Source organism: Rhyacophila brunnea, unplaced genomic scaffold (genome assembly GCF_057557595.1).
Source record: "Rhyacophila brunnea isolate RB1 unplaced genomic scaffold, BYU_Rbru_1.0 scaffold_17, whole genome shotgun sequence".
Taxonomy (NCBI): domain Eukaryota; kingdom Metazoa; phylum Arthropoda; class Insecta; order Trichoptera; family Rhyacophilidae; genus Rhyacophila; species Rhyacophila brunnea.
Window position 1 is genome coordinate 8,243,846 of NW_028232827.1, and position 25,238 is coordinate 8,269,083.

The 25,238-nt window shown below is 34.3% G+C and overlaps 1 protein-coding gene across 1 annotated transcript in view; it reads right to left on the minus strand.

The window, feature by feature from the left end:
- The window catches only part of LOC147073640 (uncharacterized), a 37,032-nt gene that overhangs the window by 6,377 nt on the left and 5,417 nt on the right, over nt 1–25,238 (minus strand). Inside the window, exon 2 of the mRNA XM_085944149.1 lies at nt 7,159–7,324. Within this exon, the coding sequence (XP_085800275.1) occupies nt 7,159–7,324 (166 nt within the window). The remainder of the gene's footprint in view (nt 1–7,158; nt 7,325–25,238) is intronic.

Genomic DNA, 25,238 nt, shown 5'->3' on the forward strand with positions numbered 1-25,238 from the left:
TAACGGGTTGTCACATAATTTTTATCATTAGGTTTCCAGTGCACTCGATGGTTGGCGCCAAGATAACACCGGCCGATAATTTCAAGATAGGTTAGCTGTCGGTGTCACCCAAAAAAAATCATATGTACGTAATTACAGATAAAATTATCATATTATTATGGTATAACATATTATTACCATTTTTCGTTATTCATGCTCATTTTAATGGCGGTATTTTATCAATAATTAATATTTAGTAATATGAACATTATGGTAAGTATAATATAATTTACATAATACAGGTTTGAGGGTAATACCATTAGTGAAATTCAATAAACAAGACATATAGTGCAGGATCCCATAGACTTGTCGTATACATAATATGCGGAACGCATTCTGACAATTGGAATAGGTTTTAGGGGTCACCAAGATATATAATGTCGATGTTGCCAGGCGATATTAGTGGTCAATTTTTTTTTATTGAGGTTTTAATTTTTTTTCTTATAACCCACCAAAAATTGTTCTGAGTTCTTCAATAAAACCAATACGGGATCAGGGATTGATTGAAAATGCAATAATTGTACCATGCCATCGGCATGGTCGTAGAACGGTCCGTCCCGTTTAAAAAAATAAAAATAGCGGGTAGTGAAATGTGTTCAAAATTATCGATTCTTAGGACCCTTCTTGGCTTAAATTATTTTATTTAGTAGCATTTTTGTATATAATCACCTAAATTGGTTTCTTTACTATATCTATGCATATGACATTCGTTTTAGTATTATGGTTAATCCAGAAACAGTGTAGGTTGCATATATAGGTAGGTGAATAAATGAAATAACGATAACCACTAACCACACTAAGTACCTACATATTTATTAAAAAAAAAGAAACAACAAGTCAAGTGTTCAAACTCCTTTAAGTATCATGATCACAGTTTTTACAAACACTACTTACACTTTTGCACAATGATATACATGTCAAAGCCGATTTCTTATAACTACGTGATAATGTACGGCAGTTAGAATTACATTTGCATGGTTTAATTAAATAATTTGGTAGAGGTTCATTCGTCATTTGTCTTGGATACGAATTATTTTCTCGTAACTCATAGTCAAGTTGTAGGACATCAAGAGGCTCAAATAGTGGAACATATGAGCTTTCCCGTAAATAAACTTATGCTGAAGGCTTTAAACAGTGTAAATGCAATGAATCATATGTGCCTATCATTCTTGACATATTTAAACTAAATTCAATATTTTGGGAAATAAATTTATGCCGAAGCTCATTCGCTATTGGTTTTTGTTTATATAATAAGTAAGTGCAAACTTTTTCCAGGTCTTGAAACTGCTGTGGTCTCCAATAAACCATTTCCTAAAGCTGAAAGTGCATCCTGAACAAAACTCGTTGACGAGATGGTTAAAGCTTGTTTCTTTGTACATATGCAGTCACTAGTGGTGTCGCAGCCGGTTAAACAATGTAATGCTGGTATAATATTACAAATATTTTCGCCAAGAGGTTCAGCTGCCAATTGGCATTCTAAAACATGGGATTTCTTCTGAGATCCCTCAAACCATAATCCATGGCAACCAATCGTTGCAAGTTTATTCCAGAAATGAATGCCTAAAATTAAAACATCTGTATCGGGACTGTGATAATCTCCAAATTTTGCATTTTTACAGCATGAAATATATGACAGAACATTCTAGACTCCAGAGTCTGCTTCTAAATGATTTTGATTTTAAATCAATGGCGTCAGTGAAAATTGATCCCTGCAATTTAAACCATTGTGTGGGGTCGTCAAATCCACCACAATGTACAGCTCACTTTTTCCGTTGATTTTTGCAAATGTGGGAGCATTTTTGCAAATACATTTAACAAGCTGTAATTTATTTTGAGGGCTCACAAAAAAATCTTTGCAATTAATCCACCACATACCTACTACATACACTAAGGGAAAATCTCCAAGGCTTAGATATTATAAGCATTTACACTGTTTAAGGGCTGCAGCACAAGTTTATTTATGGAAAAGCTCATCTGATCCACTAGTGAGCCTATTGATTTCCTACAACTTCTAACAATTATGAGAAAATAATTTGTATCCAAGACAAATGACGAATGAACCTCTGCCAAATTATTTGGTTAAACCATGCAAATGTAATTCTGACTGCCGTACATTATCACGTAGTTATAATAAATCGGCTTTGACACGAATATCATTGTGCAAATGTGTAAGTATTGTTTGTAAAAACTGTGATCATGATACCTAAAGCAGTTTGAACACTTGACTTCTTGTTTCTTTTTTTTAATAAATATGTAGGTACTTAGTGTGGTTAGTGGTTATCGTTATTTCATTTATTCACCTACCTATATATGCAACCTACACTGTTTCTGGATTAACCATAATATTAAAACGAATGTCATATGCATAGATATAGTAAAGAAACCAATTTAGGTGATTATATACAAAAATGCTACTAAATAATATAATTTAAGCCAAGAAGAGTCCTAAGAATCGATAATTTTGAACACATTTCACTACCCGCTATTTTTATTTTTTCAAACGGGACGGACCGTTCTACGACCATGCCGATGGCATGGTACAATTATTGCATTTTTAATCAATCCCTGATCCCGTCTTGGTTTTATTGAAGAACTCAGAACAATTTTTGGTGGGTTATAAGAAAAAAAATTAAAACCTCAATAAAAAAAAATTGACCACTAATATCGCCTGGCAACATCGACATTATATATCTTGGTGACCCCTAAAACCTATTCCAATTGTCAGAATGCGTTCCGCATATTATGTATACGACAAGTCTATGGGATCCTGCACTAATATTCTTATGTAAGTAGCTACAGATGGTAGCTAGCTAATTATCGTAATTAGTATTCTTTTTCACATAGGTATGTATGTATATTATGACTCATTATGAGGTTTGCGACATTTACGTAAATAAAACTATCTATTGAGGGCATGGGTTCCACACACAGAGCAGATGAGTTCTCTGGTCCCACATCCTGAATGATTGGCGCCAAATTCAAATGGAACATAATTCAAAATTATTGTGTGCAACATTTTTAAATACATTTCCAAACGTTCTGATAGCTCTAAGAAATATTTTCAGTGGGTAGGTATAGCTGCAACTAAAATGCTAAGGTGAAAGATCATTACTCTCTACATCAGTGTTTCCCAAAGTGTGGTACGCGTACCCCCTGAGGTACGGGAAGAGTTTGTGGGGGTACGCGCTGCACCGGGCTTTGGCTGCGCCTGGTGCAACTAGCATTAATACGACATCAATACAACATCCATGCTAGAAGGTTTATCGCATGCGAAGGGAGAGCAATAATTGTTGGAATTAGCTTCAGACGGATTATTGAAAAATAAATATAAGGAGTGTACTTTAACATCATTCTGGTTGCAGATGCAACATGTGTAAGTCCTGAAATACATCTTGCCTTTTCCAACTTCAAATCCATGTGAAGTTGCATTTTCAGCATTTTTGTTGACATTAAGTCAAAAATAGGAACAGGCTTTTGGATGTGGAACCGCATCTCAGATTAAAATTAACAACCAGATAACCAAATTGTGATGATCTGTCTCAACATAAACAATTTCATCCTTCTCATTGATTATAATGAATGTTATTTATAATATACCTAACTTTTGTTTATTTTATTATGAATGAATTTTATTTTTCGTTTATTATTATGTTGTGTATGTAGGTACCTACTTACTAAAAAAGGAAAAAAATAAATATATTTTAATTGTTGTTAAAGTATATGCATTTTTTTGACGAGGGGTACTCAGTGTTACGAAAATTATAGAAGGGGTACACAGATATCGAAAGTTTGGGAAACACTGCTACATAGTCACGAAATAAGAATTGTTTGCGAAACACCATTGTCCAAAATCGATTGAGTTCACTTGCCCTAACCAACGTCAATAAAACCTGAAAATTACATTTAAATAAGATGTTTGGGGAGGGGGCTAATATGTATCCATAAAAAGCGTAAATAAGTCCTGCCAATTAGTTACATCAATATTGTATAGCACTGTTTAATACATATTGGTAATATTCTCCTATATAAAAGACTCAATAGAAAGTACGCAATAAAGATGTCACAGATGTTCGAAATCCGCCATTTGCAAAAAAAAAACATAATTAAATATAAATAAAATATAAATAATTAATGACGACTATCTTATTAACAATTATAAAATAAAAGCTTATCAACAACATAATTAATTGACATAATGAGACGTTGTCTTCATTTGCAACACAGCTGCTGCCTCTCCTGACAGATAAAGACAAAGAGATGGCGAGGTCACGACCGCATCCCGATTCACCCGTGACCTTTCTTATCACAGCGTGACCTTTAGACTTATCGCCGATGGCAGCCGCGGGTCGTCAAACCCTCGCAGGACGATATCGCACCATACCGATGTATCTACATATTATTATTATCTACCTACTCTCAGTAATTTTATGACTAAATGAGAGAAAAATAATCTAAATACGTATCAGAATTAGAATTATTTTGAACTACTTCAAAGGAAAATAAGCACAGAAAAAAGCGTTTAAGCGAATAGAATAAATTAACATAGTTATTTTAGAATAGGTAATTTGTACAAATTAAAAAAAATAAATAGCATATTTGACATAAATAGTCCTCTTTCTTCATAGTTTTAATATTTTTTTATATCTATTATAAAAAACATCGATTTTTATAAAAAATATAAATGTGTATAAATTCTAATGGATTCAAGCTCTGTACTATTCCATTTAAGGAATTCCACTTAAACGGAAAAGTACAGAGCTTGAATCCATTAGAATTTAAATTCAAATTCCATCAAGTACCTTCGGTCGAAAGTATTAATAAAATGTGTATAACTTGAAATCCTTTTTATTTATATCAAATCGAGCTTAAATATTGGGACCATACCTAAATAAGATTTCATATAAACAGCGTTCGAAATGGACCGGAACGTACCGGAGCGCCGATCCGGTTCGTGACATCGATAAAATTATCGCTCCGTCTCGTGGAAAAAATATTTTGACCGTCTGAGCTAGATAGGCCATGTAATAGAAAATGTAACACATTTATTTTTATGAAGTAGGTACAAATATAGCTACAAATTTGTTAACTATGTAATATCTTCAGAAAATTGACGAGCGCTCCGGTTCGTGAACTTTTCCATTTCGAGCGCTGCATATAAATAAAAAGGATATACCTACACATTTATATTTTTTTTATAAAAAACGATGTTTTTTAAAATAGATATAAAAAATATTAAAACTATGAATTAGTCAAAAATCTCTTAGGCGATGCTTAGCAAACTTAATAAACTACATTTTAATAATAAATATGACCATAAAATATATGTAATAATAAGATGCGGTCCGATTCAACAAATTCACATTTTATTACATTTTTTACAATTGTAAGTTTATCTCCGAATTAAAATAAATAATATTTTTCTTTTTAATGTTTTCAGAATTATCAAAAAAAATTCTCAAATTGCAAGCTTCGTATTTTTCCGCTAGGTGCCTCTTTAAAAAAGGCTCAGTAAAGGTTTCACCTTAAAAACTCATGTTTTAAAAATAATTACTAAATACATATTTATTGCTTTTTCTCATTATTTTTATTGATTGTGTTTTATTTAGGTACCTACCCTAAAAAATAAACAAGGTATTTTGTTAAAATTTCAGGATTTGCGAAGTGTTCCATCGCAGGAAAAAGTTGACGAAAAGGGGTGTTAGGCGTAAAACCCACTTAACGCAGCAAGTGGGGCTCTCGCGCAAAATTTCACAAGTGGCGCGTAAATCATCGAAAATACAACGCAATCAAATACGCCAGCGCACACTGGATTTGACGACGCATTATACGCGCCCGCCCCATGAGTCATCGTTTTTTGACTTCTCGGCGATACGAATGAACGAAAATACAACGTAGTCCATTCATTGAACGCGGCGAGCAAAATCACGCTCTGGAAGCGTCGTCGATCGACGGGCGAGAAGCCATTATTTAATAACAGAGAACTCATTGTTTAATTTTATTGCGTGTCCGATATTTCGCTGGTAGAATAATGTCATCGTGAATATTAATTACAAGCCCCGAAATAATATAATATTTTTAATGCTTTGTTATGAGAGACGCTGATAATAATAATTATTTTATGCTTCTTGGGCCCTTATTACATAGGTGAAGGGTAATGCGCGGGTGGGAGGGGGCCTACTCAGTAGTGAGCGCATCGAGCGCTTTTTTGGTGGGCTTTATGCCTTAGGGGTGCGAAACACTCGGGCGGCAAAAGTACAAGAACAAGTCACCAGAAAATTAAAAGTAGAATATTTCAAGAAAAATAATTTGTCTCATGAACTTGATCCACGGATGGTAAAAGAGGTCGCCTATGGAGTAATTATCTTCCTTGTCATTTTATAAATTTATGCTTTCGTGTTCCACTATACGTCAACCATTTTAAGTGTTTTAAATTATAATTCATAATGTTATATCATTTAATACGTAAAATACGTCATAATTGTTTGATAACAATAAAATAATTGTTTCAATTTTCTTTGACTTTTGCCATATTTCCAGATTTTTTAAAACTTTAGGGGGAACGGTAATTTTGGGCTGGCACCCAGCCGGCAGACGCTCTTGGCACCCTGGCTGTCAAGGGTACATGACTGATCCTAATGAACGACACCTGTGGGGAAGGAAAAATCCTGCCTTTGGAATATCATGGCGAAAAAAAGAACGACGTTTATTTTAGACTACTAACTTTCATCTCGAGGCACGGGTTGAGAGCGCGCGTCTAGAAATCGAACAATAAAATTTATAATACGAATCAGTCTATTTCTTCATTGTATTTATTTAGTATCTATATTATATATGTCTACTTTTAATTTGTTTATTTTACGCATACGAAGTCGTGAACTATCGCTAGTAAATATTTGGTGTAGGTATCTATGCTTTCTTTATAATATTATACCTTTGGGAATGTAAAAGAAGTAAAAGCTCACGCCTATATAAGATCATAATATGGAAAAACAAATATTTTATGTGTGTGATGTCGTTCTATATGAGAACGTACGTAACCGTTGACTAAATCAATCATTTTTTTAAATGATCTAATACAGAGACTAGATGTATGTTGTAAAAAGTTGTATAGGGCCTCACCTCGTAGGGTCATCTGTGACATCTTCCACGCAGCCATGCCGCGCCCTTTTGACGTCCGGAAGAAGCTCCGAGAAGCATCCTCCTGCCGGAGACTTGCACATGTAGCCCGTCATGACGCAGGCTGGCATGTTGCAGTAACATCGCACGTTTCTCCCGCCTTCTTCCCCTGTAACACAAAAAAGAATGACACATTAGTACAGTTGAATTAAAATATATACGCGCTTTCTATTGCCGGTCTGGAGTGGTCACCAGAAAGTTGAATCCATGTACAAACCTACAAACTTATCTAAATAATGGATGGGGGAGCCACAGTCGAAAACTACCCAATCAAGACTCGCAACTGGACAGAATCTAACATTCGAATGACTACGTGGTACCTACTATTTCTGACCGTTCTTTAGATACGTTTGTAGGACTATAACCTTTGTTAAAGTGACTGTACACAATATGAAAATAGAAATAATTGCAAAACGATAAGTCGAAGCTACAACCAATTTGGAGAAATCTTCTCTTCCCAATTTGAATTAATGTGAAATGTGTTTCTAGGGTCAGATGTTAAATGTGAGTTACAGACAGGGTTACGTGTAAATTGTACGTACAACATTTCACCGTAGCACAGTTCGCCGTAAGCTTTCTATCGGAAAGAGATTACCGTATACTATACGGTCTCCAATTTTATTATATTCATAGCCGATTTTGGCAAAGTTCTTGAATCCAAGAATGAAAACCAAACCAAACCTATCCTACCTTTACCTAACAAATAATCCAGTATATCGGCTATTTTCAAAATTTGTTTACCGCTGGTTTCCTGTAAAACGACAAGAACCGTGTTTTATTTAGACATGGACTTTATCTCAGTAGTATAAGACCCAATGAGATTGGATGGTCTTTAATATACTTACGACCATTATTATACTTCCGATACAACATTTCACGGTGAAGTGTGATACGGCGAACTGCATACGTATCTACAGATTTCCGGACACGGAGTTACAGAAATTTGACTTAGGTATATACTCTTATGATTTAATTAATCTTTTGTCGCTGTGAGTAATATTATATAAAACGCGGCTAAATAAAATAATATCCTGGTAGGTACCTTTATTATATTAAATCACATCGTATTTATTGCATAAGTGAGCAAAAAAAAGTATTTAATGGTAAGTGGGCGCAAAGCTTTCAGAAGAAATCCAATAAAATAAACACATCAAAGGATGCATTGCCAAGATTTTAGGGTCACCGTAAAAAAAGAGGGGAAAAAATTGACCACAAAACGACGACATGCCACGTCCATTCTTTATCGGAAATCAACAAGTCAGTCCAAGTCAAATAAAAGTCCATTGTGTGGGTTATTTTGTTTTACTTATTAAACACAGTGGCGCGCTATAGATCTCAGACCCATTGAAAAGCAATAAAGATAATTTAAGCTTATTAAATTTACTTTCTCTTGCGTATTATATGACATAAAAATATAGAGAAAATAGCATGTAAGTAAGGCATAAATTGCATTGGCGAAGGGTGACTTTTAGAAAGAGGTAGGCGGACATCAGAGAAAAATAGGACACTTGTCATTTTAATGAAGTAAAAATGTAAACCTATCTAGAGAGATGAATCTAAGAAGATGCAATCTGTTACACAACAATTCACAAATTCAACCGTAAAACAAGTCATTTAAAAAAATACTTAGATACATATTCAAAACACTGACGAATAGGTACAGTATCAGATAATTTATCCACATTCAGTATACAATAATACTCTGAATTTAGATCACAAAATCTTACAAATCAAAATAGCGTTCACAAATATCTCGGCATGGTAAATAATGTGTTAGTCTATGACTGAACTGACTGATAAATAGAAATTATGAGATAAAACTATTTTTAATTTTTAAAAACAATCTATAGGTAAATTATTTTTTAAATTATCTTATTGTAATTATTTTTGACAAAGCTGCAGTCATTGACAATAATATTATGCGCAAACGTTTTAGGCTTCGCTGTTCAAAGTCTACCGTATTTCGGTAGATAGAGTGGATGTCAAGTGAAGTCAAATAAAAAAATGTATCTAAAATCCTTCAAAATAATCGTTTAAATACAATACTTGATACAGATGGCGCTGGCGCATATTTTTTATTTATTCTATATTCAATACTTGAACTTTCTGACGATAGATGATTATCGCATTTTTTTATTTATTCTATATTCAATAAGTGAAGATTTATTTTACTTTTAAGGTAAGCTTTAGAATTTAAATAATCGGCTAGTATGGAGTCTTCGCCACTGCTGTCGGGCGTGATATTTTTTAACACGGCCAACTACGACCTCGTTAACCGTGAGATGTCAATTGTCGTTGAGTAGCACAGTTAACACGTCATACATGACTCCAAATGCATCCCATTATAATCTCCGTTAGATAAAACAATTGAGATTCTAATCGGATGCATTTGAAATCAAATGACATAGTGTTGTGTGTTAACAATAAATTATTGTAGATAACCGCCTTGTTTATGGAATCACCACGAGTGATATTTAGACCAATATAAATAACGGAAACTGCTACCATGATAACTATTTACAGGGCTCGAAATGGACCGGAGCGCCGTAAGTATCGCGCCGTCTCGTGGAATAAAATATTTGACCGTCTGAGCTACTCGTAGATATGCCATATTATAACAAAAGTCTAATATAATTATTTTTATAAAATACACATTAAATTGGATAACTATGTTAATATTTCGTAAAATTATCGAGCGCTCCAGTTCGTAAAATTTTCCATTTCGAGCGCTGATTTAAAATAACCCTGCTGACCAAAAACTATACAGGAAAATGACAGATCTAGGTACGATGCACCGATAAAGCACTGTATTGTGGTTTCCAGAATAATTTTTAAGTTATATTTAAATCTTGTTTAAAATACAGTCTGTTCCGCTACTGAAGTCAAGATAGCCGGTTGAATAAAAAGAAATAAAAAAGGATACATCTTCTTGAAACAGTAGAATGCGGCTTGCTTCCTAGCGGGCGGTCAGAGAATTCATTTTAATCCTACAATCTTTCTTGGGGGAACTTCAAATTCATTGTTTCTAATTGAATTCTTTTAGATTGTAAGATAAAGAATAGTTACATGCTGTTGTGTTTGGATACGCGTTCTCATTAGATTAATAACATGCAATGGTAAGATTTGGGTAATTAGGAGACATTAAGTTTATGTTGGTCCCCAACTGTGTAATAAATAGACTCCTCTAACTAAAGTCTAAAGGAGTGTTGCCCAAATAAAATGTAATATCCCTAAATTTAGGATTCAAGGGTTGCCAGTTTTTGTAAGATATGCGTTTGTAAAAAAATAGACTGATTAAAACATGTGTGGATTATTAATTCTATTAAATTCGACTATTAGTCATAATATTTTAAAATTATATGCGAATATGACTCGTGGGGGCTACTGCCAAAAGTTGGTAAATCTCGAAATCAGGTTATGTAATAAGTAATTGCAATTTCAATATTTTTATGAATATTGAGAATTTTACATACCTACTTACTTATTTATATGTACATGCACACTAACTAATCAGTTGTTAGCTCTAAACACCTACCTAAATAATTATGGACTATTCACCGACTTTTGGCGGCAACACGACTATATTTAGGACGTGACACAGAAAGCAATTATTTACGATGGTACTTAGTGCTATCACTGCCATTTATGGATTATCTTCTAATTACTAATAAAATGTTCACAGTAAATAAACATTTTTAAATGCATAATGTCTCACTACATTTCAAGTCCACCTTTAGGTATTTTTTTTACTTTTTTGTGAATTGCTGAAGAACTACTGCTTTCTAACATTTCTGCATTATCAAAATGTGGAATTTATTAATTTTAAATATTCTATACTCGAAATAATATAAACTTTCACCCTTGTGACTGTGTATTTGAGAAAACAAAAAGCTATTTTTCTCCTATTCATCTATTATGGACTTGGCTGATTTTGAAATCTAGCGACACATAATATATTGTTCAACTTATTGCTCCATTTATTTCAATAAGTACCTATGCAACACATCATAATTGTCTACAAACAGTATTGCATTCGAAGTATGAGCAATAACTAAACACTACCATCAAAGTTTACGGTGACACGACCTGACTTTGTGTTCCTCGCACACGGCCCTGCTTTTTGATTCAGATGTGCGGTGGTTATCTCGAGGTAAAGACTTCGTTAGGATTTTGAACTACAGAAAGAGTTACTTAGTATATTTTCTGGGTCATAAATTTCGATTTTCTGAACGATTAACAAACATTTCGTGGTTATTGAAAATCGCATATCTTACCGACATTAAATGTGTTATTATAAATTTTATAATAACACTTAATTATAAAATTAAGTACTTAGGTACCTACCTATATTTAACCACGCCAAGGAAAAATCGTTAAGTAACATTTTTATTGCGAGAAATAAAACATCTCCACTGTCATGTAAATTGCATTTTGGATGTCAGTAGTGGAAGAAAAATATAAAGATGACAAACTGCAACATCAAGAGGAAAATCTCATCAGAAGAATTTGTTTTTGCATAATATGTAGGTAGCGTTGCTAGAGTATGAGGTAGTACTACATACAAGATGTTTCGATAAATCCTAAGATTATAGTGTCACGTAATACCTATAGTTTAGGTCAGGGAGGGGCAAACTTTTTGAATGGAGGGCCAAATCAAGAATTAAAAATGAGCGGCGGGCCGCAAGTAAAATACCATTTTTAGATATACACTATTTATTATCACGAAAAATAAACATTACAAAAATTAATGAGAAGAATGAAACTGATGTACATTTTTTAACATTTTTTTAAATTCAGGTGTTAATTTTGTAGTTGATATTCTCAAAGCTGCTTCTAAATGGGCATCGGAGATATTTGATCGTAAAGAATTTTTATTGAGGTTCATGATCGAAAATGTTTGTTCACATATATAGGTTGATCCAAAAAAAGCGAACATTTTTCTTTCATAATCTTTAAGTTGGTCGAAATTGTCTGAATTAAGGGCATTGTAAAATTTGGATATTTCTTCACGACGATGCAATTCTCTTAAATCAGTGTCACACTGCAGATCAATAATCTCAAGTTGTAGCTCTGTCGGCACACTATCAATATCTATTGAAATCGATGTTCAACGTAGAAAATAGTGGTTACATAGTGTGAGACGAGACGCAAGGAAGGCGTACTGAGATAATACATTTACGAAACAAGAAATTCTTCAAATTTTAATCTATTGTCAATATTTTTTTTAAAATATGTAAAAAAAAGTTATTCGTAATCAGAAGTACAATTAATGATGGCGGGCCGCAAAAAAATACCCGGCGGGCCGCAGTTTGCCCCCCCTGGTTTAGGTAATAACTATATTTAGTTTAAAAACCTATATATGTGAAAACCGTTTATAACTGCAGTCGATTGAATTTAATAATCACATAAAAAACATCGGTATGTCAACTGAGCGATGTTAATATTTACAAACTTAACCATACTTCATGCGTTTACTCAGTGACGTCCCGTGGGGGTAGGCAGATTGAGAGTCGCTTGGTGGCGGCAGTTACTCGAAGGGCGGCAAATCGAGGAGAATCATTTCGCATATATAGAAATGGCTAGCTTAACTTAGTAATAACTAAAATATCGTTCCAAAGAATTACCTCACTGCTTGGAAACAAAGAGTATTATTAATTAATATAAAAGGTTTAAATTAAATAATATTGAAGATTAAAGGTTTTTTTTCGGGTTCGCAATTTGTAAGAATACATCGTATTAGGTACCAACGTCAAAAAAATCCCACTTTTAGTGAAAATATATTTATAGATTTAATTTTGTATGTTTACTGATAGGTATATGTAATTTGTTAGTACCTACCTAATGTATCCATATCGCATTTCTAAGATATTGGAGTTATGAAAGGATGATAAAAAATACTGTATAAAAAATGGAGCGGCATTTTGGCGCTGCCTAGGGGCGGCATTTTTATAAGGACATCACTGCGTTTACTAAATACATAATTACAAATGCCATAATATAAAATAATGCTTAGGCTCCTTCTATTTATAGTTACCTAGGTGCATTGTCCAATTTTTGAAGTTATACTTCTTTAGGCACGTTTGGAAAATCAGATCAGAGTGTATTTTTGGCGTGTGGCATGTAATACATAATTTATTTTTCCACACAAAAATAAACGCACTCGATTGGATTCGAACCACCGATTGTTCGGTTATCAGCCGAACGCACTACCTTTACGCCACAGTATGATACTCCAATCGTGACGATTATACAGTATAATATTATAGTTTAGAATTGTTCCGTTGCCTAGGCAGCGAATTTATTATTGTCGGCCATTTGCAATTCCTTACGTAAACAAACTATTAAACGTCATAGTGGCAGTTGTTACCTTAAAAATAAAAACAACGATAAATAATTATATAATTTAGTAATATAACTAGAAATAAACCAACGGCGTTTCAATAAGCGGTTCTTTTTCTTGAGTTTGTAATTTAACAAGATAATTAAGAGCTAGTCGAAGAATCTAGGTTATCACAAGTTTTGTTTTTGTTTTGTTACGCCAAAGAAGTATAACTTCTAACGCGCGTACATAAGTACACACACCGTTTTTTTTTTTTTTTGTAAAAGTGATCTTTTTTCCAGGTTCACTGTCATTTTACGCAATCTGACATCTCCATTATAAAAAAATAACAAATTTAATAACACACGTATAATATACGTATCATTATTATTATGAATCGAATATGTATACTAATTAAAATTCCTCGTATCTGATCATAACTTGGGTCTCATTAAAGTTTGACAGGTGGTTCAAAATGGCCGCCGCAGTATTGCCAGAAAATAAAAAGCTCATTATTATCGCAAATAGTCCGGGCAGGGTTAAAAAGGATAATTTAAAAGTGGTCAAGTCTGTTCAAACATTTACGATGATCACGACGGGCGGTGGTGGATATAAGTTTCAAGATATTATTTACAGAGGAAGGCTACGGATCCGCGGGCGAAACCTGAATCGGCCGCTCACCTGGCCGCCCATCAACCCTTTTTACTCCGTCCGGCCTGGAGATAAAATATCTTTTATGGTTCATAATTGTTGAATATTCCATTATGTCCTCAAGCCGCTGTCCGTTTGCCGTCCATTTTTGTGCATTGCTTATTATTTTATGTCCACGGCATTGAACCACGCGAGTGTCACAGAAAATTGTTATCATAAAATCAGGACGGGCACACTGAGAAGTTGTATGGGGGGAGGGATACAATATTATGATGATACATTTCGAGAACATATCCATAATAACGTAGGTAGATATTTTTTGGCGGCGGGAGGAGGCGGGGTTAACAAAATAAACCTGGTGCTACCGAATTTCACATTTTCTGTTTACCCTACTACAATAACATCCCGTCTTGGACGTCGTTTTTACGGATACATTCTTCAAACCCAGACAGACCGCTGAGCTATAATTACGTACCTACGAGTTGTTGCGACATGTCAGACACACATCAGAATCGTTAGTGTCCGTTTGTGTCATCCACGCCGTCTTATTTTTTTAGGCATGCTGAGTGAGAATATTAAAGCGAACATAGGATGCTTCAGATGGTTGCACCAACGCACGGTCCACTGACGTAGGCCTTGCGTGACGTACAATGTATTTTTTTCGTTCCAGGGAGGGGTCCAGGCGAACCTCAATATTTCTTGAAAGCGCCTGATAAAATCATTTATATCACGACATAAACAATCAGTTTAGCAATGTGTAGAGGCCCGACGCACTGGCTGATCACATTAAATTAACTTTTAAGATTTTGGTATAATTTAATAATTGTATGACCGGTTTGAACTGTTTCGAGGTCCCCCTTTATTTTTTTCTTGACGAATCGATTGCCTCATTTGCGTTACCAGAATCAAAGTCATTAAACATCTGTAATAATCATCATTACTGTAATGTAGGTTCTAACTACTACACAGATGCATTTTTATTTGTAGGTGGCAATACTGGCAATTTATGCCAAATTACACACATATGACAATATTTTTACGTTCGAAGAATATAACAATGCTGTAAATCAGTGTAGTATTTCAAACGGTCGGCCGCGAGTGTCCGTGTAGGTACCTATGTCGTAAAAATTTACCTATAACGAACATAATAACTTTAATAACATAATGCCCTAAGATTAAATCCGTCCAATTAATGCCATAAGACCAGTAGAGTTGAAAGAATAAAATGGTCCAAATTTTGTATATTATGTAGGATAGAGACATAACTCAAAAAAGTAGATTTTTCACTAGAGCCAAAAAACGAATCTGAAAATGGTCAAAATCACGTTTTTGTATGTTTCCCGCATTACTCTTTAGAGCAGTGGTTCTTAACCGGTGCGCCGCTAGTTTTTATTGCAAGTGCAAGAAAAATCCGTGAAAAAATAGTGATAAACATTGCCGAAGGAGTTATTTCCGCTATAACAGAACATTTAACTTTATTGGAAGAAAATATTGCATATTAAGGCTATACCTCAGTTGAGGCACGGTCTAAAAAGGTCGTGGCTAGGCGATGCGTGGATTGCGGGTCGCGGGTCGCATGCCGAACGAAATATAATTTGTCATATAAATCCAACATGCGTCCATTTAATGTTCTTAGCACATGGAGATTTTTTTGTGAATATTTATGCTAACTAACTAACTCAAAATCGTGTATTTTGACTTATGACTCTATTTTATCGGACGTGCGATGTATTATTCAGGACACGGTCGTATTGTAAATTAATTGAATTGAATTCATGATGTTCAGATACTGAAATCAGAAAGTTGTACGATTAAAATATCTAAGATTAGCTTTATTTACAGGATTTGACCGATGTAAATAATAATGAAAGAACCACAAAGAACATAATTAGCCAATGAAACTTTTAATTAATAATGTGATTCTTAAAAAAGAGATCTTTTTAATCATGCCGAGACAGAGCTGCTAATTTGTTGAATAAAATAACAATTATGTACCCCTAAAGAATTCTAATCGAAATTCGAACGTTGAATCAACAGTTACATTCTTTCCCGCTATATTTTTTCTGTCAAAACGACGTCCGAATACAAATCGAAGGCATTGGAATTGAATGGATTTACTAATAAAAAAATTAACGGAGAGCTCGCGACGGACCGTTTAAATTAATTAAGAATTAATTAGAAGTATCTCCGAGTCTCGAGACTTCGCTGGGGCAATGAGAAAACCGAACATCGTTTTACGGTTCTGCTGTTCTGAGAAACTAACTTTTCGAACATAAGAAAGGCGGTCCTGAAGGACAGAGAAGGAGCATCGCCTCCTCACGAATTGCATTTTGTCTCTTTTTTCTGTTCCCGAAAGATAGGGTTGCCACAAAGATACAACGGAACTAATTGGAAAAGAAAATAATTTGAACATCAGAAACAAGACACAAAATTAACATTACATATTGCATGATATTTATAGACAATAAGTTGCAAACTAAAATTAATTTTTGCAACACAATTATTATACTATCGCTAAACATCATAGTAATGCAAAAATATCAGTAGCAAATTGTAACTAATAAATAATAAAACTATTAGTAATTAAAATACATATTTAGAAGAAATACCCCACGATTATACGTGTCTACTATAATAGAGAGACTTAGTTGAAGTTAATGGCCGCACGAAACCACTCCGTCCCGCACCACACCACATCCGGTCTTAATCAGGCGTATCACGGGACCCTACGTCTGGTTGTGAAGCATCATTTTTTTAATGAGTGGGAATGTCTCAGGGGCAGTTACCCAACCACGGTCCGGTCGCCACGCTCTCAAGTGAGCTTTGACACTATACATGGTAGTATTCAAGCATTAGCTATACCTCTCTCGATAGTGGTGGTTAAATATATGTACTTGGAGGCCCCAGCCGCTGACTGATTGTAATACGGTAGAAATTAAATTATTAATTAAAATTATTTAACGTTTAGTAAAACAAAAATTGTATAAATTTTACAAATATGATTTTATTGCAATCAATTAAATTGCGCAAACAGATCTACATGCGTTCAATAAGTTGATATTTGATGTCAGGTTTTGTGTCCCCTAGCGAAATTTAGCCTGCGTAATAAACCGCCAATGCATATTATTAGAATATAGTGCACTCACTGCAACGATTTTTTTACGCTTAAAATAATATTTATAAGATTAATTTGTAAGACGTTATTGGGTTTCCTAGTGTGAACTGACAACCCTACCCAAATCAAGATGAAAATGATTTTTAAAAGGCCCACAGCAAGCTACCGCCGACCCGCCATGTTTGTTTGTTTCTCATAATCGCCTTTGTGTACAATGGAAATAAAGGCCATTATGTCTTGTCGGCGGACGGCTTCTTTGTATACAAATACTATTCCGAAGGATCTAACCCTTTAATGCCATGCAGTTCATAGGGAATGTCAGATTAAAATAACCTCTGAATTGAAAAGAATATTTGGAAGACGTATGTCCGGTACATAATATAGTGGAACCATTTACTAAAGAAGATGCGCATATGTGATTTCTTTTAGTGCGCAGAAATTACGCTGGGCAAATGTGATTATTGTTAGATATAAATGTATATCAGTTAAACAGTGGCTCCATGAGGGGGGGTATTGCAATGCCCGTTTCAATGCTAACAAATACCACTACAACATACTGCAAACTGCTTTTATCATGCCCATGGTGTGTCACTGAATATTAATTTACTACACTTTCTCTCGCTCCGCGCCCACCGGGTAAGTTTGGTTTCGTGTCAAAACTATCGAACCTCATGTAGTATGTGGTATAAACATTGTTTCCATACGTTGTTTATAAATTAATATGTAGAATACGGACTAACATTACAATTTTAATCGACGTTCACTGGTTGTTAGACATTCGGTTAACCTATTTCGTTCATGTGATTGATCTAAACACATACGTGAATTCCATTCAGCAGCGGTAAACGAACCTGCACCCTTAGGATACTTAGTGCTACTAGGATCGGCGATCGACGGTAAGACGTACATGATACATTTATTTATTTAGTGTCGTTATAACGTTCGTGGGTATTTCCCAATAAATAGGGAATTCTATCAATTTTAGATAATATTAAGTGTTTATATTTGAGGAATTATAATCCTTGAAATAAGATAAGCAAATATATTGTACAAATACCTAACAGAAATATGTAACGTACATTGTAATTATGCGATGTTATCAATAATATAAATTGTGATGCACTGATATGGTGGAATTACATGTTTTTTTAAAGTCATGAGTCATCAATAGAAATTCAATGTAAAAATTGTCATTAACAAAGTCTGGGTGTATGATCAAGGTGCGTGTTTTTATCATACGATGGTTGGCGCCGCAGGAGAGCCACCAAACAGGTTACAGGACCTATCTCGATAGACAAATTAAATGCATAGGTACTGAAAATTCAAAAGGATCATTCAAATATTATTATCACGAACTTAAATAATTGTAAAGGTTTTACATTGAAAAATTATTCTATAGTTGTATTAATGACTATTACTTCGTCTTTCTCGTTGTTGGTTCGAGTATTAATCAAACCTAACCTTAAAAAATCGAATTAAGAGTGATTTGCCACAAATTTTCACATACATCTTCATAAATAGGAAATGTTATAACTATTCTGTAACCAATATGTCATAGTATATTACATAGCATTGCATGTAATGCCTGCATTTATACTAATAAACCAATTTTTAGTACCTACCAACAAAAGATTACAACTAATAGTAATAATATGACAATGTATTTGAATGGGCAACATATAATTTTACATTTTCAATACGTAAACATAATAATATTGTATAAGCACCTACTAACCTACTCCTAATTTTAAAAAGGTAATACGATTAGTAATGTACATTCGTCTATTCAATTCTAAACTATCCTAAACGCCAATTTTTCAAAATGTTTTTTTACATCAATCGATTCTCTGTGAAATTTCCAACATTTCTGTGTAAACTTAAATGCATAGGATTATATTGAATTTAAGAAACAATTATTTTCATGCCAATTCTTAAGTATCCTAAGTGACACTATTTGCCAATGTATTGAATATTTCATACATTTGAAATTGGAAAAAAATCGCTAAAATGAATGGTAATTTGAAACACAAAAAATGTTTTTTTTAATATTCCGACATTTTTTTCCGACCATGTCCGATCCTAATAGGATCATATAGGCCTCCACAGAGTAGAGGTTTGTATTAACAGATTTTGTTTTTTACGAGAAATGGATGTCAGCCACTTGGTCAACCTATTAGGTCCATACTCTGACTCACGCACAAATTGAAAAACAATGTGTACTTGCCAGATTTCGAACCTGGGACCCACGGCGTGATAGTCCAACGCTTAAGCCGCGCGGCCACCGTGGGGTTTTGGGTGTGCTTTTTATAGTGAATTGTAATTTTTTTATTGTTTTCATTAACTAAAATCGAATTAAGTATAGGTTCGTAATTTCTAAATTTCGCTTTCCTCCACATGTTTTGGTTTGACGTTTAGGATAATTTAAAATTGAATAGACGAATATTGTTATTTTGTATATAAACTAAGGAATATAAAAATCCCCTTTGTGAAACAAAAAGTTCTCTATTATTCACTGTGTCAATTATCTATGGGTGTATTAATAAAAACATTTTTAAAGAAAATAATTAATTCTAATGAAATTTCCGCCACAGAGGGTCAAAATGAGCAACCGAAATGCACTTACGAGATATCGGAGCGCACAAAAGAGACGGCGATAGCATCATTCCTCAGATAAGAAACACTGGGAATATTCTTTCGACAGGTAAAAGAAAGGACAAAACAAATACCCAAGATGGTGGGATACTGCTGTTTTCTACAGGTGACTTCTGCGCCTTTTGATAATACAATTTTTAACGTAGTACAGCTGTTTTTGCTTTATGCAAAAGATAAACGCAAGAAAACTGATAAAAGGTTAATTATTCCTACTCTTAACCAATGATATTTTATGCATATAATATAAGTACAGTCGAACTTGGTTATTACGAGGAAGATGGGACTGACTGAATTTCCTCGTTGTAAGCATTACTCGTTATATCATTATATAAATTTTTTCGCGCCACGTTCTATTTAAGCATAGAACATAAAAATATCTGAAAACCATTGTAAAATCCCCGAAACAAGCATGGCATTTATAAACTACAAAAGAAGTTATTAATTGTAATGAAGTTCTGAGCCGCCGGTGCTGGTAGGTACCTACTGACTTCACAAAGCTTGGATTTTTTACATGCAATTTCAACCATATGCGTGGATACTTTTTCAATGTTGTCGGCGAAAACACCAATTAGGTACTTAGACCCTTAACTAGTGTCATAAACGTAATCCGTTCCCGGCGGCATCGGTCTAGTTAACTGCCCGGTCGGATTTTATTGCTTAGGGTCGAAAGTGTTGTTTTTAAACGATCTACACATGAACAGTGTTGCTCGGTGTTTCCGAGAAATAGCTCGTTATAAAAGTGAATAAATGTATGGAGAAAATCATAAACTAAAATGTCAATGAATGCTTCCTCATTAAATCCGAGATCTCGCTATTTCCGTGATCGTAATAACCAAGTTCGACTGTATGTTTATTTTATTGTAAAATGTATACATAGGTATATAGCTTTGATGTAAGCATTTTTATATACGTGGGTAAATAGATAGCTAATTAAACAGTGAGATACATTGCAAAAATAAAGAACGTGTGTCAAATCGTTCACCTCTTTCGGAGCGTGCCACACAAGGTTAAGGCAGGTAGAAGGCTGGCAACAGGTGAGGTATTGTTGAACCAGCACGAGTCTGAAGAGTATCTCTAGAGTTTATTTTGTTTGGGAGTTTATTACATGCCTTTATTATTATTCAATAACATTCTTTATAGCGGGATGAGCCTATTAAAACTGGCTAGACGGATTTTGGATCAAAAAAATGTAATTTAGTTGACTTTTTCTGTCAACGATGTCTGATTTTATTTTATCTTTGGCATTAAAAGTCTACCTACCTGTCTTATGGCTGTAAGTAACAAACCTATTATTTTATAACTGACTCTACTGCCTCAACGTGCATCATAGATTGGACCCAATAGCACCTGCACACGTGCATGGATTTACTTGCAGCTATAGTGTGTATTTTAAACTATCGTGACACGTAAAAGTGCTGAACTGACTGTCTCTTCAATCTCATTCTTCAAAATGAGCGAGACGCGATGTTGTCATTTTATGGTACTATTTGACAAGTCGTAAAAATCGGTAAACCTCAAAATGAGTCTCTCCGCGGTATAGTTCGTTATTTTTCCGGAAGGTTCGCCACTATTGTACTACTGCGCAGGTGCAGATCGAAAAAATCCTGCTGTCGCATGAAAATTCAGAAGCTTCCGAACTTATTTGATCCATGCATGCAATCTTGCAACTGCAGGATTTACACGTACATTTTCTTGTTATGACCGCGATAATACGTACTGTCAGCCATTGCCCCCACATCATGAAGCGGGCCCCAAGAGTAGGATCTTTGTCGGGCCCCTCTACCTATCACCAAGGTCAAAGGCAGTGTGACGCACTACAGTAGCGTTTTCCAAATGGCGTTCACGGTAAAATTAAGGGTATTTAGTGTATTTTTATTACTTGCATCCACTCTAATTATGGAATTAATTATCAAGTAATGACACAATTCAAAATTACATCGCATTATCTCCGCAGGCGACTTTTTTTACTATTAGAGCAAATTTGTGATGTGTGTTTATCTCTCTTATTTGGTTGACTCGCCATGCCGGGGCGCCCAGGCTAGAGCCCTATCAGCCCACCCCCCCCCCTTGGGGGGACCATGCTGTCAGCAGTAAATCCATGCACGTGTAAACGGGGTATAAAGCTATGATTACACTATTGATGACTTCATCTTCCAGTTCGCTTCAACGTTTTAATTTTGCTTTATAATACAATAGTTTTGCGATTGCCAATTGAATGTGTTGAACGCACTCTGTCAACTGTCAATTTACATCAAAAAGTTTTCAATTTTTCATGGGAATCAGTGTTGCCATTTTTTATAAGCCGATTATAATACAAACATGTAAAGAATGTAGTATTTAGTAGGTACACGGAACATTCTTCGTCTTAAATCCTTCAAAATTATAGTATTTTTGGCTTATTTGGCGGAATCGTTCATGTAGGGTCCTCCTGTGATACGCCTAATTACAGAATTACACACGTGTGGTGCGGGGCGGTGAGGTTTGGTGAGGCGACATTGACTTCAATGACTCAAAACTGACTTGATTCAAGAATAATATTCTTGATCTAAAAAGGCTCTACACGGATTTGAATGTAATCATCTTATAGTAGGTACATATGCTAAGAGATCTGTTATTAACGATGTGGGATTATAACCCCCTGCACTATTTCTGAGTTCCCTGTAAACCCCACAGTCACAAATTCTTGCCATGTGCTCCTGAAAGACAGATAATTAAAACGACATTAAATTAAGCTTTATTTTTTGTTGTTATGACGCATGATTGTCATGTGTTGCAAGTAACATGCAATTATTTTATTGCCTATGAATATTATTTTTTTCTAATCTATGGCTGAGTAAAAAAGTGCTTCAAATTTTTCAGTAGCCGCTTTGATATAAAAAAAAAAGTAATCTCGCGGCGCTAAATGGCCGGCTGACGTGGGTTCGAGTTGCCAGCGGAATTGAATTTGTCACGCGTTCCTTTATTTTTAATGAACTCCGAAAGGACCAGAGACAATTTATAGGTTTATAATGGCGCATATTATAGTGGCAAACATTGTGATGGCTGATAATCGAGCGGACAATATTATAATCTCGTTATTCAGAAGCAGGCGCCACAAAAGGGGTATTATATTGTGATATCGTTATTTATGGACGTTAATGTAGACGGAATCACAATAGAATGACATAAATCATACATGTCACAATGAAAGAGATATCTAATTCCAAAGTCTTCGCCACAATAATATATTAATATTATATTAAATTAGAATATCTAACTAGATATTAAGATATAATAAAATATGAGATTATTCGTTCCAACAATGAAGACAGCTAGTAGTTCACGTATTATAAAAGCTTAATTTATACATTTATGTTGATTAGTCTTGTCATAGATATACAAAGTCGATCATAATACAGGTAGATAATACTACAGAAGTGTTATTAATTATAATTAATACTAAATAGCCAAGTTATATGATATTGAAATTATGCAATTAATAGAGTGATAGACGTTTGTTTGTATCACTGTATGGTAGTGTGTACCTAATATAAATTATTGGCAGTGTTTTTAAATAGCTAGGTTGAATTGTATAATAATTATATAACGTTACAATTAAAGTTAGATAGAGTCAAAAAACAACACATTTAGACGGGATCTAAACACTGTCGGCGATAGCGACCTCTGCGCACGTATGTCTAAAATTACTAAGTTATTTTTCAGGATATCTAAAGGGTGCTTTTTGGATTATTATGTAGGTATGTAAATCTCTATATTTATTGTCGCCTTTTTTTCATTTACGCAAATTAAATGCATTATTTATTTAAAAAAGACACGTTGAATACATAACAAATTATTAATTCAGGACGTTCACAACATCATGATTTATTTAGCGTAAAGTCACAGTTAATTTTTCGGACATACCTATCATGTTTATGGATATAATAAAATAAAATTGCCGCCCCATCAGAATTAACGCCCGGGCGTTGTGCTACCCCAAAAAACAACTAAGTAAGTACCTCCTTATCACGTGCTTGATTGCCGCGAAAACAAACGCATTATTTTTGAATTAAGAATGTTTTATTTATGATGCATAGAAATTGATCGAATAAACTTCACTTCCGGAATCGCAAAACAGTTCAGCTGTTTCCTTTTACAAAGTGTTGGCGCCTGAATTAATGCGACTGGCGCCTACATCGGCCACTCATGGTCGAAGGTATTCATTCCAACTTTCAACATGAGCTAAGTCGATCTAAAAGGGCAGCTTTCCTGGAATGAAGAGCGCGGAATCTGACTTCACATTTTTTGTTGCGATTCTGTAATCAATCGCAGAATAATAAAGTGGATTAGGTTTACGGGAAGGAAACGTGATTAGACTAGATCTTTCATATTATATCTGATTGGTTAGGACGTTTGGTACACATCGAGGGCATTTATGGTGTGTTACTGCAGTTCTCAACAAATGTTGTATTTTCAAATAAATAATTATATCACGCTAATTGAGGAGAAACTCTTCGAATCGTATTTTGTCCACAATAGCCCTTTAAGTTTCTCTAAATTTACGCAATATTAAAGAACGTGTAGGTATCTATTATATGATTACTGAAAGTATATATTTTTTTCAACTTCATTTTTTTTTACATATCTATAGTGAACATTACAAATTATTAATTTAAGACGTTCACAACATGACATTTAGAAGCAAAGACAAAAACATTAGATACAGTAGAAAAGTGTAAATACAAAAAAACATAAATTAGATACAAGGAAGTACCTACACCGAATGAGCGCACACTTTTTTTAAGAATTTATAAAACAATGCCCACTACACAGGGCTCGAAATGGACCGGAACGCACCGGAGCGCCGTTCCTGTTCGTGAAATCGGTAAAATTATCGCTCCGTCTCGTGGAATAAATAATTTGACCGTCTGAGCTGGATAGGCCATATAATAGAAAATCTAACACACTTATTTTTATGAAAAAAAAACACATAACCTTTGATAACTTTACTATGTAAAAATCTTCAGAAAACTGTCGAGCGCTCCGGTTCGTAAATTTTTCCATTTCGAGCGCTGCCACTACACCATACTCATCCGCACCCAGGTGGAATATGTCAATATCCGAAGTGATGTGTTTGAACAGAGTTATTGCCCTCCTAATTTTTATTATTATAGAATACAGACATAGGATGAAATATTAATGACGACGACTTTATTTTAATTTTAGAAAATATTAATTATTAAATAAGTACTTATGTAAATTAAAATATAACTCAATATATAGTAGGTATCTACTACATAGTTCCAC